At 41.6% G+C, this 14,386-nt stretch overlaps 1 protein-coding gene across 2 annotated transcripts in view; it reads left to right on the top strand.

Moving 5' to 3' along the window:
* The window catches only part of LOC133559744 (nck-associated protein 1), a 71,692-nt gene that overhangs the window by 38,942 nt on the left and 18,364 nt on the right, over positions 1–14,386 (top strand). For both annotated transcript variants that reach the window (XM_061911807.1, XM_061911806.1), the window contains exons 14-21: positions 6,756–6,837; positions 6,910–6,968; positions 9,820–9,965; positions 10,065–10,197; positions 10,304–10,423; positions 13,635–13,774; positions 13,897–14,028; positions 14,127–14,345. In XM_061911807.1, coding sequence (XP_061767791.1) covers positions 6,756–6,837; positions 6,910–6,968; positions 9,820–9,965; positions 10,065–10,197; positions 10,304–10,423; positions 13,635–13,774; positions 13,897–14,028; positions 14,127–14,345 — 1,031 coding nt within the window. The remainder of the gene's footprint in view (positions 1–6,755; positions 6,838–6,909; positions 6,969–9,819; positions 9,966–10,064; positions 10,198–10,303; positions 10,424–13,634; positions 13,775–13,896; positions 14,029–14,126; positions 14,346–14,386) is intronic.

The following is a 14,386-nucleotide window of genomic DNA, read 5'->3' as shown; positions in this document are numbered from 1 at the left end:
GGCTTTTACACGCTGCGCCTGTAACAATCCGGATGGTTATTTTCCTCTTTGTTCTGGAGGACACCATGTCCACAGTTTCCAAATACAATTGGAAATGTGGACTTGTCAGACCACAGGACACTTTTCCACTTTGCATCTTTCCATCTTAAATGGCGTTTCTGGGTGCTGTTGATAAATGGGTTTGGCTTTGCATAGTAGAGTTTTAACTTGCACTTACAGATTTCTTTGTCACGTGTTGCTGACATCAAATTCTAAAGTTAATTATTTGCAAAAAAAAATAAAGTTTATAAGTTTGAACATCAAATATGTTGTCTTTGTAGCATATTCAACTGAATATGGCTTGAAAAGGATTTGCAAATCATTGTATTCTGTTTATATTTACATCTAACACAATGTTCTAACTCAAATGGAAACGGGGTTTGTATTAAATGGAACAAGAAGCAAGGAATCAGGCAGAAACAGCGTTCAATTTTGCTCATGAGGAAAAAGCATGGAGCTGCACACTCAGTTACAGTCTCACCCCACGCTCTGAGGAACAGCCCACGCGCCCCCCCATTTTATTGAGGAGTTCCCTAGTTACATCGCTGAGGATGCTTCTAAAGGGAGGGGTCACATATAATGCAAGCAGCTCAGTAGACACAGTACGTGATTATTCAGAATGGAAATGTGCTGAGCCTTGTGATTTCGTCCTGTCTTTGCGTTGTCTGCCCGCTGTTGCCTTATCTTCGTTGAGGTACTTGAGGTCCGTCTTTGGCTGTTAGCAGGCTGAAAAACAGAACCACCTGCGGCGAGACAACTCCTAACTTGCGGTGGAAGATAACGGGTTATGTGCCTTTGCACGAAAATAAAAAGTACAGCTTGAGCACATTAAATAATAACTAGAGCAACGGCTTTTAACTTATATATAATTATTCTAACACCTTTCTTCATTTGGAGTTCATTGCCATGTAAATGTTTTTCAAGACACCAACATTGATCCAAAACACTGTAGTGAAAAGATGAAGGAGTAAGAAAATGTCTTTCACTCAGCAGGACTTTGTATTTGAAGATCTTTCTGCTGGCTGCAAAACTGGTTTACCTTTGAGTACCAGTAGAGTAACTTCACCTGAGCAATACTAGGGCTGGGCGATATGGACAAAAAAGTGTATCTCGATATATTTTTACTTAAACTCGATATTCAATATATATCTGAGATATATTTTCCGATGAAAGTATACGTATGAAAATATAAATTTTTGAGCGGGATTCAGTGAAATTGAAGTGAATGACAACTGTACTGTAAACACTTTTAAACAGCCAGTTATTCAAGATAGGTATTAACAACACAGGAAATAAAACCTTTAAGTAGCACAGAATTACTTAACATAAATGAAATGGAAAAATATTATTTCTACGTCAAATAAAAAACATTGCTGTGCAAATGATACAAAATGTATCAAGCTCAGATAAAAAATACATTTGCAGGTAGGCCCTTTTTAATTCCCAGTCGACAATGTAATGGACTGTCACACACGTGCGGTTCTGGTCAGCACCAAGGAAGTGACTTGACTGTGATCTTCCTCACTTCGGCAGCATTTGTCGTAAGCATTGGCAACTCCAGAACAGTTTTGATTTGGGCTTACATGGTAAACTACTCAAATAAATGATTTATCCAGACATACATTTTTGCAAATGTGGCCAAGTGGACTCATTGTGGGTTTCCTGGACGTGGTCTACATCGCTAAAAGACACATCGAAGGAAGAGAATCCCTCTGCCATCTACTGATTGGCCTGTCCCTAATGTTATGCCCTAATTTTAACCAATCTTGACTCATTCTAGTAAACAACCAACCAATCATGAATATGTGCAAGTAGGGCTTGGCTATATGGCTTTATTTTTTATATCTCAATATTTTTAGGCTATTTCACGATGCACGATATATATCTCCATATTGTACCTTAGCCTTGAATGAACACTTGATGCATATAATGACAGCATTATGATGATTCTATGTGTCTACATTCAAACATTCTTCTTCATACTGCATTCATATATGCTACTTTTAAACTTTCATGCAGAGAGGGAAATCACAACTAAGTCAATTGACCAAAAGTGTATTTCTTAAACAGTTATTAAGCAATGGCACAAACATTCATGTCATTTCCAAAACATAAAGTGCAAGATTGTCAGAGACATTTTAAAACAAGCTATTAGTGCACTTTTGTGTATGATGTCACTAAGATGACATATCAAAACAACACTAAATTAAAGTGGACTTTTGTACAGAACACCACTACAATATTTTAAGACAAATAAAGTGCACTTTTGTGCATGATGTCACACAAGATATTTCAATAACTGTCAAATAAAAATGAGCTGCATAATAGGAAATCAAATCGCTATGTGGTGGGTTACTGCGGACGTTATCTACTTATGTTGTCCACTATTTTTTTAATACAGTGTTGATGTGGAAATGGTTGCCTCGGCATTTTGTTGGTGTGGCCGTGTGGCACCTAATAGAGATGTTGACATGCGGAGTAATCACTCTTCATTCTCTAGCAGGTGACTTTTCAAATGATGCTACCTATTAGCAGTAATGCTACTTTTTGTAGCAACGCTTTTGCCCCACACTTGACAAATTACGGTTGTCTGTTCGACATCTTCCCACTTGAAGCCAAACCACCGCCAGACGATGGACCCCCTGCTGTTTTTATTGGGAATTAATTCTTCCTCCATTTGTTACCAGTTTGGCACCTTCTTTCTCTCGTATCGCCACTCGCACGGCTCCGCTGGCACCACAACTAACGTTACCCATGCTGCTACTTCTCTGCTCCGTGAAGGCGTATACGTATGTGACGTATGAGGTGACAGTATGTGACATATGAGGTGACAGTATGTGACGTAAGAGGTGACAGTATGTGAGGAATGAGGTGACAGTATGTGAGGTGTGAGGTGACAGTATGTGAGGTATGAGGTGACAGTATGTGACGTATGAGGTGACAGTATGTGAGGTGTGAGGTGACAGTATGTGACGTATGAGGTGACAGTATGTGAGGTATGAGGTGACAGTATGTGAGGTATGAGGTGACAGTATGTGAGGTATGAGGTGACAGTATGTGACATATGAGGTGACAGTATGTGACGTAAGAGGTGACAGTATGTGAGGAATGAGGTGACAGTATGTGAGGTGTGAGGTGACAGTATGTGAGGTGTGAGGTGACAGTATGTGACGTATGAGGTGACAGTATGTGAGGTATGAGGTGACAGTATGTGAGGTATGAGGTGACAGTATGTGACGTAAGAGGTGACAGTATGTGAGGAATGAGGTGACAGTATGTGAGGTATGAGGTGACAGTATGTGACATATGAGGTGACAGTATGTGACGTAAGAGGTGACAGTATGTGACGTATGAGGTGACAGTATGTGACGTATGAGGTGACAGTATGTGACGTACGAAGGTGACAGTATGTGACGTATGAGGTGACAGTATGTGAGGTATGAGGTGACAGTATGTGAGGTATGAGGTGACAGTATGTGAGGTATGAGGTGACAGTATGTGACGTATGAGGTGACAGTATGTGAGGTATGAGGTGACAGTATATGACGTATGAGGTGACAGTATGTGAGGTGTGAGGTGACAGTATGTGAGGTGTGAGGTGACAGTATGTGAGGTGTGAGGTGACAGTATGTGAGGTGTGAGGTGACAGTATGTGAGGTATGAGGTGACAGTATGTGACGTATGAGGTGACAGTATGTGAGGTATGAGGTGACAGTATGTGAGGTATGAGGTGACAGTATGTGACGTGTGAGGTGACAGTATGTGACGTGTGAGGTGACAGTATGTGAGGTGTGAGGTGACAGTATGTGACGTATGAGGTGACAGTATGTGACGTGTGAGGTGACAGTATGTGAGGTATGAGGTGACAGTATGTGAGGTATGAGGTGACAGTATGTGAGGTATGAGGTGACAGTATGTGAGGTGTGAGGTGACAGTATGTGAGGTATGAGGTGACAGTATGTGACGTGTGAGGTGACAGTATGTGACGTGTGAGGTGACAGTATGTGAGGTATGAGGTGACAGTATGTGAGGTATGAGGTGACAGTATGTGAGGTGTGAGGTGACAGTATGTGACGTGTGAGGTGACAGTATGTGAGGTATGAGGTGACAGTATGTGAGGTGTGAGGTGACAGTATGTGAGGTGTGAGGTGACAGTATGTGAGGTGTGAGGTGACAGTATGTGAGGTGTGAAGTGACAGTATGTGAGGTATGAGGTGACAGTATGTGAGGTATGAGGTGACAGTATGTGAGGTGTGAGGTGACAGTATGTGAGGTGTGAGGTGACAGTATGTGAGGTATGAGGTGACAGTATGTGAGGTGTGAGGTGACAGTATGTGAGGTATGAGGTGACAGTATGTGAGGTATGAGGTGACAGTATGTGAGGTATGAGGTGACAGTATGTGAGGTATGAGGTGACAGTATGTGAGGTATGAGGTGACAGTATGTGAGGTATGAGGTGACAGTATGTGAGGTATGAGGTGACAGTATGTGACGTGTGAGGTGACAGTATGTGAGGTATGAGGTGACAGTATGTGAGGTATGAGGTGACAGTATGTGAGGTATGAGGTGACAGTATGTGAGGTATGAGGTGACAGTATGTGAGGTATGAGGTGACAGTATGTGAGGTATGAGGTGACAGTATGTGAGGTATGAGGTGACAGTATGTGAGGTATGAGGTGACAGTATGTGAGGTATGAGGTGACACTATGTGAGGTGTGAGGTGACAGTATGTGAGGTATGAGGTGACAGTATGTGAGGTATGAGGTGACAGTATGTGACGTGTGAGGTGACAGTATGTGACGTATGAGGTGACAGTATGTGAGGTATGAGGTGACAGTATGTGAGGTATGAGGTGACAGTATGTGAGGTATGAGGTGACAGTATGTGACGTATGAGGTGACAGTATGTGAGGTATGAGGTGACAGTATGTGAGGTATGAGGTGACAGTATGTGAGGTATGAGGTGACAGTATGTGACGTATGAGGTGACAGTATGTGAGGTATGAGGTGACAGTATGTGAGGTATGAGGTGACAGTATGTGACGTATGAGGTGACAGTATGTGAGGTGACAGTATGTGAGGTATGAGGTGACAGTATGTGAGGTGACAGTATGTGAGGTATGAGGTGACAGTATGTGAGGTGTGAGGTGACAGTATGTGAGGTGACAGTATGTGACGTATGAGGTGACAGTATGTGAGGTATGAGGTGACAGTATGTGACGTATGAGGTGACAGTATGTGAGGTATGAGGTGACAGTATGTGAGGTATGAGGTGACAGTATGTGACGTATGAGGTGACAGTATGTGAGGTGACAGTATGTGAGGTATGAGGTGACAGTATGTGAGGTGACAGTATGTGAGGTATGAGGTGACAGTATGTGAGGTATGAGGTGACAGTATGTGAGGTATGAGGTGACAGTATGTGAGGTATGAGGTGACAGTATGTGAGGTATGTAAGAAGGTGTGCTTGCTGTCTGTGAGAAGGAGAGACAGGAAAGAGTGGGAAGAACCTGTAGTGTAATGCCAGCAGCTAAAAAGATACATATACTCCATTATCACGATATACCGTATTTTTCTGAGTATAAGTCACTCCGCAGTATAAGTCGCACCTGGTGAAAATGCATAATAAAAATGAAAAAAACATAAATAATTCGCACTGTAGTAGTATAAGTCCCATTTTTGGGGGAAATTTATTTGATAAAACCCGACATTTGAAAGGCAATTTAAAATAAATAAAGAATAGTGAACAGGCTGAATAAGTGTAGGTTATATGAGGCATAAATAAGCAACTGCTATGTTAACCTAACATATTATGGTAAGAGTCATTCAAATAACTATAACATATAGAACATGCTATACCTTTACCAAACTATCTGTCACTCCTAATCCATAAATCCCATGAAATCTTATACGTCTAGTCTCTTACGTGAATGAGATAAATAATATTATTTGATATTTTACTGTAATGTGTTAATAATTTCACACATAAGGCGCTCCTGAGTATAAGTCGCACCCCCGGCCAAACTATGAAAAAAAACTGCGACAAATAATCCGAAAAATACGTTAGTCATCTTCTATATGGCACAGAGACAAACCCGCGGTATATGGAGTATATTAATATATCCTCCTTGGAAGGAGGAAGGGGGGTTTATTAGCCCATGGAGTGTTGAGAGGAGGTGGGACGCGGGGGAGTACAAGGAACACAACAAATAAGCAGAATGTGATCATTTTAACTTGAAATAAATGATTTCGATATTACATTATTTTTCTTAATTCACATCTTGTTTAAAAATATATTGATATATCTTACAAACTGGATATATATTGCCCAGCCTTACATGATACTCACATTCAGGAACACACAGGTGCTCTTATTCACCTGTTATTCTGACAAGGAGGACCCGCCCCTTTCCTGCTGTGCCAATCACAGAGCTCTCTCGAGTTGGCAGTGATTGGCTGAGAGCCGATTCTCAGCTAACGGCGAGCTAATGTTTAAGTGTTTGAGTGCTTTTGTAAATCAACAAAAGTCTGGCGTCCACCTGAGAAACCACAGGTTATTGAACACGGTACTTTCAAGTGCACCTCATGTTCACCATGGTTTAGTACTTTCTGGATCCCGGCTTCTTCTCTCCATCAGTTTGTGGCTCATAGGCCTCGATAACTTTGGCACATGTGCACAACTCAACATGTTCACGGTTGCTTTTCTCTGTCTGCTAGAACCTGTCTGTGTGTCCGGAGGATGAGTCCATCATCATGTCTTCCTTTGTCAACACTATGACCTCCCTCAGTGTCAAACAAGGTGCAACTTCAGTACAGTCTCTGTCACCATGGAGACCACAGCTGTGCTAAGATGTTCTGCTCTGCCTTGCAGTGGAGGATGGGGAGGTCTTTGACTTCAGGGGCATGAGGCTCGACTGGTTCAGACTGCAGGTGACAAAGCAACTTCCCAAAACTTCTTTCCACCACGTCAACAATGATCAATGATTTTGTAAGGGTGTGATGATGGTACATGTATTTGTATTCAACCGTTTCGGTACGGGGGTTTCGGTTCGGTGCGGAGGTGTACCGAACCAGTTTCCACACAGACATATTAAGTAGCGTAAACAATACTCAAAATATTGATCATTTAAGAAACTCTACCCTGACAGCTCCGCAAAACAGGACATGTCCGGTGAAAAGAGGAGGTATGGTCAGTCTATCCTAGCCCGATCACTGCTAGCATGCTAGCAAAACAGGACATGTCCGGTGAAAAGAGGAGGTATGGTCAGTCTATCCTAGCCCAATCACTGCTAGCATGCTAGTAAAAGAGGACATGTCCGGTGAAAAGAGGAGGTATGGTCAGTCTATCCTAGCCCGATCACTGCTAGCATGCTAGTAAAAGAGGACATGTCCGGTGAAAAGAGGAGGTATGGTCAGTCTATCCTAGCCCAGTCACTGCTAGCATGCTAGTAAAAGAGGACATGTCCGGTGAAAAGAGGAGGTATGGTCAGTCTATCCTAGCCCAGTCACTGCTAGCATGCTTGCAAAAGAGGACATGTCCGGTGAAAAGAGGAGGTATGGTCAGTCTATCCTAGCCCAGTCGCTGCTAGCATGCTAGTAAAAGAGAACATGTCCGGTGAAAAGAGGAGGTATGGTCAGTCTATCCTAGCCCAGTCACTGCTAGCATGCTAGTAAAAGAGAACATGTCCGGTGAAAAGAGGAGGTATGGTCAGTCTATCCTAGCCCAGTCACTGCTAGCATGCTAGTAAAAGAGGACATGTCCGGTGAAAAGAGGAGGTATGGTCAGTCTATCCTAGCCCAGTCACTGCTAGCATGCTAGTAAAACAGGACATGTCCGGTGAAAAGAGGAGGTATGGTCAGTCTATCCTAGCCCAGTCGCTGCTAGCATGCTAGTAAAAGAGGACATGTCCGGTGCTAGCAGCGACCAGGCTAGGATAGACTGACCATACCTCCTCTATTCACCGGACATGTCCTCTTTTGCGGGGCTGTCCGGGTGGAGTTTCTTAAATGCCTCAAATGTCCGGCATTTTGAGTTGTGGTTGCGTGTATTAATGATGTACATTCAGGGTTAATAATGGGTTAAAAACAAAACAAATTGTGCACACAGCAGCAACATTGGTGAGGGAGGGGCAGAGACAGAGAGAGCGAGAGAGTTATGATAAATGCGCATGTGTCTCCAGGCTCTGCTTTTTACCCATAGATTTATCAGATTTTATTTTTTATTATCTATAGCAGGGTGTCAAAAGCGTGCCCCGGAGGCCATTTGCAGCCCACAGCTAATGTTTTAAAGGCCCATGGCACATTCTAAAAATACTATTAAAATAAACAAAAACACAACAAAAGTGAAATAAAAAAGCTTGAAGGTTAAATGTAATTTAGAAAAAGTTGCAACGTTGAATAATAAAACAAAGGTGTTTTTTTTTCTTTCAAACTGTCATTGCTCAAAACATAATATTGAATCAAAATCAATGTTATTATGAATTATTGACCTATCCAAGGTTCCCATTACGTCACATCAAATATTCCACTAAGAAAAAAATGTTTGGTAGAAGATTTTGCAAATTTGGTAAATAAAGAACCAAAAAATTATATTTTCTTGTTTTCTTACTGTACCGAAAATGAACCGAACTGTGACCTCTTAACCGAGGTACGTACCGAAATTTTTGAGTACCGTTACACCCCTGTGATTTTGGTGTATAAAGGAAACCTTGTAAGCTAAAAAGTGTCACATACAGTACAGGCTAGGGCTGCGAATCTTTGGGATCGGCAGCAAAGTACCTCAGCTGGAACTAATCAAGGCTCCGAAATACAAAACCAGTAAAGTTTGCACGTTGCGTAATTCGTAAATAAACACAGAATACAATAATTTGCAAATCCTTTCCAACTTATATTCAATTGAATAAACTGAAAATACAAGATATTTAATTTTTGAACTGAGAAACTATTTTTTTTTTGCAAATAATCATTATCTTAGAATTTAATGGCAGCAAGACATTGCAAAAAAGTTGTCATAGGGGCATTTTTACCAGTGTGTTACATGGCCTTTCCTTTTCACAACACTCAGTAAACCTTTGGGAACTGGGAGACACATTTTTGAAGTTTTTCAGGTGGAATTTATTCCCATTCTTGCTTAATGTACAGCTTAAGTTGTTCAACATTTGTGGTATTTTATGCTTCATAATGCGCCACACACTCTGAATAGGGAGACAGGTCTGGACTACTGGCAGGCCAGTCTAGATCCCGCACTCTTTTACCATGAAGCCACGCTGTTGTAATACGTGGCTTGGTATTGTCTTGCTGAAATAAGCAGGGGCGTCCATGAAAAAGACGTTGCTTGGATGGCAACATATGTTGCTCCAAAACCTGGAGCACAGATGCTGGCTTTTGAACTTTGTGCCTAGAATAGTCCGGATGTTTATTTTTCCTCTTTGGAATATAGGTTGAAAAGGATTTGCAAATCATTGGATTCTGTTTTTATTTACCATTCAAACTATGTGCCAACTTCACTGCTTTTGGCGTTTGTAGCACATGTTCATATAACTACTCTTCAGTTGTTTCGGTGTATTTAGAAAATGGGGAAAATGTTTCAATGTCTGCATGAGAAATGGTCAGTTTGTAGCTGTATTCAAAGCCTGTCAAATGTTGAAATGGTCAGTTTGTAGCTGTATTCAAAGCTTGTCAAGTGTTGAAATGGTCAGTTTGTGGCTGTATTCAAAGCTTGTCAAATGTTGTATTTGTATGCCATAAAATGAAGTTGTGGGATGGCCTTTCCTCTGTACAGGCCTACACCAGCGTGTCCAAAGCTAGCCTGGGTATCGCCGACCACAAGGAGCTGGGCAAAATGATGAACACCATCATCTTCCACACCAAGATGGTGGACTCGCTTGTGGAGATGCTGGTGGAGACGTCAGACCTCTCCATATTCTGGTAAAGCGGGCCGTGTTGTCATAGCAGCAGTCGCTTACTTCCGTGAGATACTGTCAACGTCATGAAAACGTATTGTTTGTGTCTTCCTGCTTTGTGCAGCTTCTACAGTCGTGCTTTTGAAAAGATGTTCCAGCAGTGCTTAGAGCTTCCCTCGCAGAGCCGTCACTCCATCTGCTTCCCCTTGCTCTGCACACACTTCATGTCCTGCACGCACGAGCTGTGTCCCGAAGAGGTGAGCGGATACACTTTGACATACTTAAACATAACACATCTATTATCATTATTATTAGCATATTGACATAATCACCTTGTCTTGTGCATTCTGGTTGGTCCTGCAGCGTCATCACATAGGAGACCGCAGCTTGTCCTTGTGTAACATGTTTTTGGATGAGATGGCCAAACAAGCCCGAAATCTGATCACTGATATCTGCACTGAACAATGTACCCTCAGTGACCAGGTAGGAAGACACACCTACAGTATTAATGTTGTCATTGCAGATACAACCCTCAGTCAATAAATCAACACATAATGTTATCAGTAGCCAGAGGAGCCTGTTCAGTGCTAGACTGCTTCATCCCAAGTGCAGGACTAATAGACTCAAAAAGTCCTTTGTCCCAACTCCTCTCTGGGGGGGTGGGGGGTACTAGGATGACAGGGGTTGCAAAACAATAATAGTGCAATACTTTTTCATAACATGCTCACTACTGCCTAGTTTCTCTTCTTATATTAATGTTATATTTTTATTCCCATTGTTGCTTTTTACTTTCGTTCTTATTGTAATATTTTCCTATTTTGTTTCCATTTATACCCCCCCATTATTTACTTTTTAAATTTGATCTCAATTCTGTACACTGCTGCTGGAATTTTAATTTTCCTGAGGGAACTCTCCTGAAGGAATCAATTAATTACCGTATTTTTCGGATTATAAATCGCTCTGGAGTATACATCGCACCGGCCGAAAATGCATAATAATGAAGGAAAAAAACATATAAAAGTAGCACTGGAGTATAAGTCGCATTTTGGGGGGAAATTTGTTTGACAAAACCCAACACCAAGAATAGACATTTGAAAGACAATTCAAAATAAATAACAACAGGCTGAATAAGTGTAGGTTATATGAGGCATAAATAAGCAACTGCTATGTTAACCTAACATATTATGGTAAGAGTCATTCAAATAACTATAACATATAGAACATGCTATACCTTTACCAAACTATCTCTCACTCCTAATCCATAAATCACATGAAATCTTATACATCTTGTCTCTTACGTGAATGAGCTAAATAATATTATTTGATATTTTACGGTATTGTGTTAATAATTTCACACATAAGTCGCACCTGAGTATAAGTCGCACCCCTGGCCAAACTATGAAAAAAAAAAGCGACTTATATTGTTCGAAAAATGTTAGTTTTACAGTGACTAAATTGTGTAGAATATCAATAAACCAGAAGTTAATTCATCATATGTACTTCAAAGGACAGTGTACGTATTTGGCAAACTAAATTACAACAATCGGGGAGAGCAGAATATAGTGTGGCCTATGTTAGCTTTTACAATAAGCAGCAACAATTGAAAAATGGAGCAAAACAATATGATGTAAGAAAACATATGTTATAACATTAACACAGATTTGTCTTTAAATATATGTAAAGCATTTCTTTAACCTTTTTTTAAACAATATATGTGCATCATTGCCAAGCAAAGTAGTCATGATGTCATAAATATGAGGATATCATATTGACTCTGCCCCAGGCCACGCCCCCACAGCCACATTTATAGTGGCAACAATCACTTCGCTACTAGAGGGTTACCAAGGGGTGATTGTAGATTCCAGTGATGTAGGACTACATTTAGTCAGATGTTTGTATCATTGTCTGTCAAATGTATCAAAGGCATGTAGGCTTTCAAGACAAACCACACATGTGTTATGTGCACTATGCGTTAATCACCTTTGATGTTTTTTAGTATAGGACCTCAGCCAACCCAACGCTCCCCAAACTCTTGAGAACACATGTCGCAAGGGTGTGTGATCCATGAGCGTGCCAATAAAGCTGAAGATTCTATCAGCATTGGCACTTTTATTCTGCCCACATGCTGAATGAACACCGAACCATCCATCATCAGTACCTGGCCTTTGTACATCAAAGCACCATTGGCCAACAGTCTTTGTGCCTCTGTGTCATTGCTCTTCCTTTCTGATGGACTGAAACTTGTGCAGGTTTTCTTGTGCTTTGCATGATAAACCCTTTGATTGGTGGTGTTTTCAGTGGTTGGGTTTTTCTTCACCTCTTCTGTTGCTTTTGTAACTTCATCTTCTAGGGCCTGGAGTTCTTCAGACCAATTCAGTTTGTAGTTCTTTCGAGCACCTCTTGGTACTGTGGTCTTGGCTGCACTCAAGATGCTTTGATTGAAGTGTGCTACCGTTTTGTTGACTTTCCAGCCATTTGTATTCATCCAGTCCTTTGGTTTGTCTGCCAACTTTTCCCAGTCAGCATGTTTGTCAAATAATCTTGTGAAGGTCTTTGATGGAGTAGAACTGTATTGAAGGTTAATAGATAGTTTGTAACCGCTCCTTCCTAGTTGATACAGAAAAAGTCCTGTCTTTGAGGCAAGGTTATCTGTAGTCGATAGTCGGTCTTTTATCACAGTTGTCCATCTGCTTGAGAGGAAAGTTGAACAATATTAGCATTTTTAAAATCATCTTTAAATAACCTTATTATTCACTATCCGTGTGCTGTTTCTGTTTTTAAAGTCAGCATTAACAGCTACTAAAGGTTTACACTGTCTAATTGCTATTTGCCATTTGTTGCTGGATGTGCCCACTTGGGACAAACGCAGTTTTTTAATAATAATAATAGATTTTATTAGTAAAAACCACATTACATTGAATAAACAACCTCAAAGTGCTGCAGTGTATTAAACAAAAAGATAATAAAAATAAATACTAGAACAGCCTAATAGCTAGAACTAGTATGCAGATATCTAAAAAAAAAAAAAGGCTTTTTTTAAAAGAAGGGGTTTTAAGCCTTTTTTAAAAGCATCCACAGTCTGTGGTACCCTCAGGTGGTCAGGGAGTGCGTTCCACAGACTGGGAGCGGCGGAGCAGAAAGCCCTGTCTCCCATTGTTCGTAGCTTTGTCCTCGGAGGTTGGAGGAGGTTAGCCTGTCCGGAGCGGAGGTGTCGTGAGTAGGATTTGGGGGTGAGTATTACTTTGAGGTTGGGGGGGGGGGGCATTTCCATGGAGGCACTGTTGGGTTAGTAGGGAGACTTTGTATTCAACCCTGAGTGGAACAGGAAGCCAGTGAAGGGATTTGAGAATTGGTGTGAAATAGTCATATTTCCACACTCTGATCAGAATCCTAGCAGCACTCTTCTGGATGTTCTTGCTGGGGATCCCCACAAGAAGTGTGTTGCAGTAGTCTAGCCTGGAGGGGACAAGTTTTCATTGACTTGAATGAGAATATCTCCAAAAGAAGGAGCATTGAGAAAAAGATGAGTGCAGAATGATTGTCCACAAGATGACAGCAGTGCAGCGTGACAAAGTCATCTGCTGATAATGTCTCTTCTAACATACTGCAATGTATAAGCGGGGCTAGAAGAAAAGGCCATGTCAGTCTTTATCAACTTCATGTCTGACCCTCCGTCATGCTTTTCCATCTGCAGCTGCTTCCCAAACATTGTGCCAAAACCATCAGCCAGGCCGTGAACAAGAAGAGCAAGAAGGCGACTGGGAAGAAGGGTGAACCGGAGAGAGAGAAACCAGGAGTGGAGAGCATGAGGAAGAACAGACTACTGGTCACAAAGTAAGTGAGCTTTTTCTTGTTCTCTTTTTAACCTGTTGATTATTTTTCTCAATCAGCAGTTTGAGACTCAGACTTGCAATTATTTTCCTTTTTTTTTAAATCGCTGCTTTGTATTTCTCCAGTTTGGACAAACTCCACACTGCACTATCAGAACTCTGCTTCTCCATCAACTACGTCCCCAACTTGGCAGTGTGGGAGCACACCTTCACGCCAAGAGAGTACCTGACCTCCCACCTGGAGATCCGATTTACCAAGTAAACATTCTTTTACAGCTCACAGAAAGAAAGTCGAGAAATTCCACCATATTGCTCAGTTTAGAGTCCACGGTCTACAGCTCTTCCTCTTCTCCCAGGTCCATCGTGGGCATGACCATGTACAACCAGGCCACTCAAGAGATCGCCAAGCCCAGCGAGCTGCTGACCAGTGTGCGGGCCTACATGACTGTACTGCAGTCCATCGAGAATTACGTCACCATTGACATCACCAGGGTTTTCAACAACGTCCTCCTGCAGCAGACGCAGCACCTGGACAGCCACGGCGAGCCCACAATCACCAGCCTGTACACCAACTGGTGAGTGTGTGTAAGCACTTCCTCTGACAGTGACTAGTATC

This window comes from Nerophis ophidion, linkage group LG09 (assembly GCF_033978795.1).
Source record: "Nerophis ophidion isolate RoL-2023_Sa linkage group LG09, RoL_Noph_v1.0, whole genome shotgun sequence".
In the NCBI taxonomy this organism is placed as follows: Eukaryota; Metazoa; Chordata; class Actinopteri; order Syngnathiformes; family Syngnathidae; genus Nerophis; species Nerophis ophidion.
This window is presented reverse-complemented; position numbering and strand designations above follow the sequence as displayed.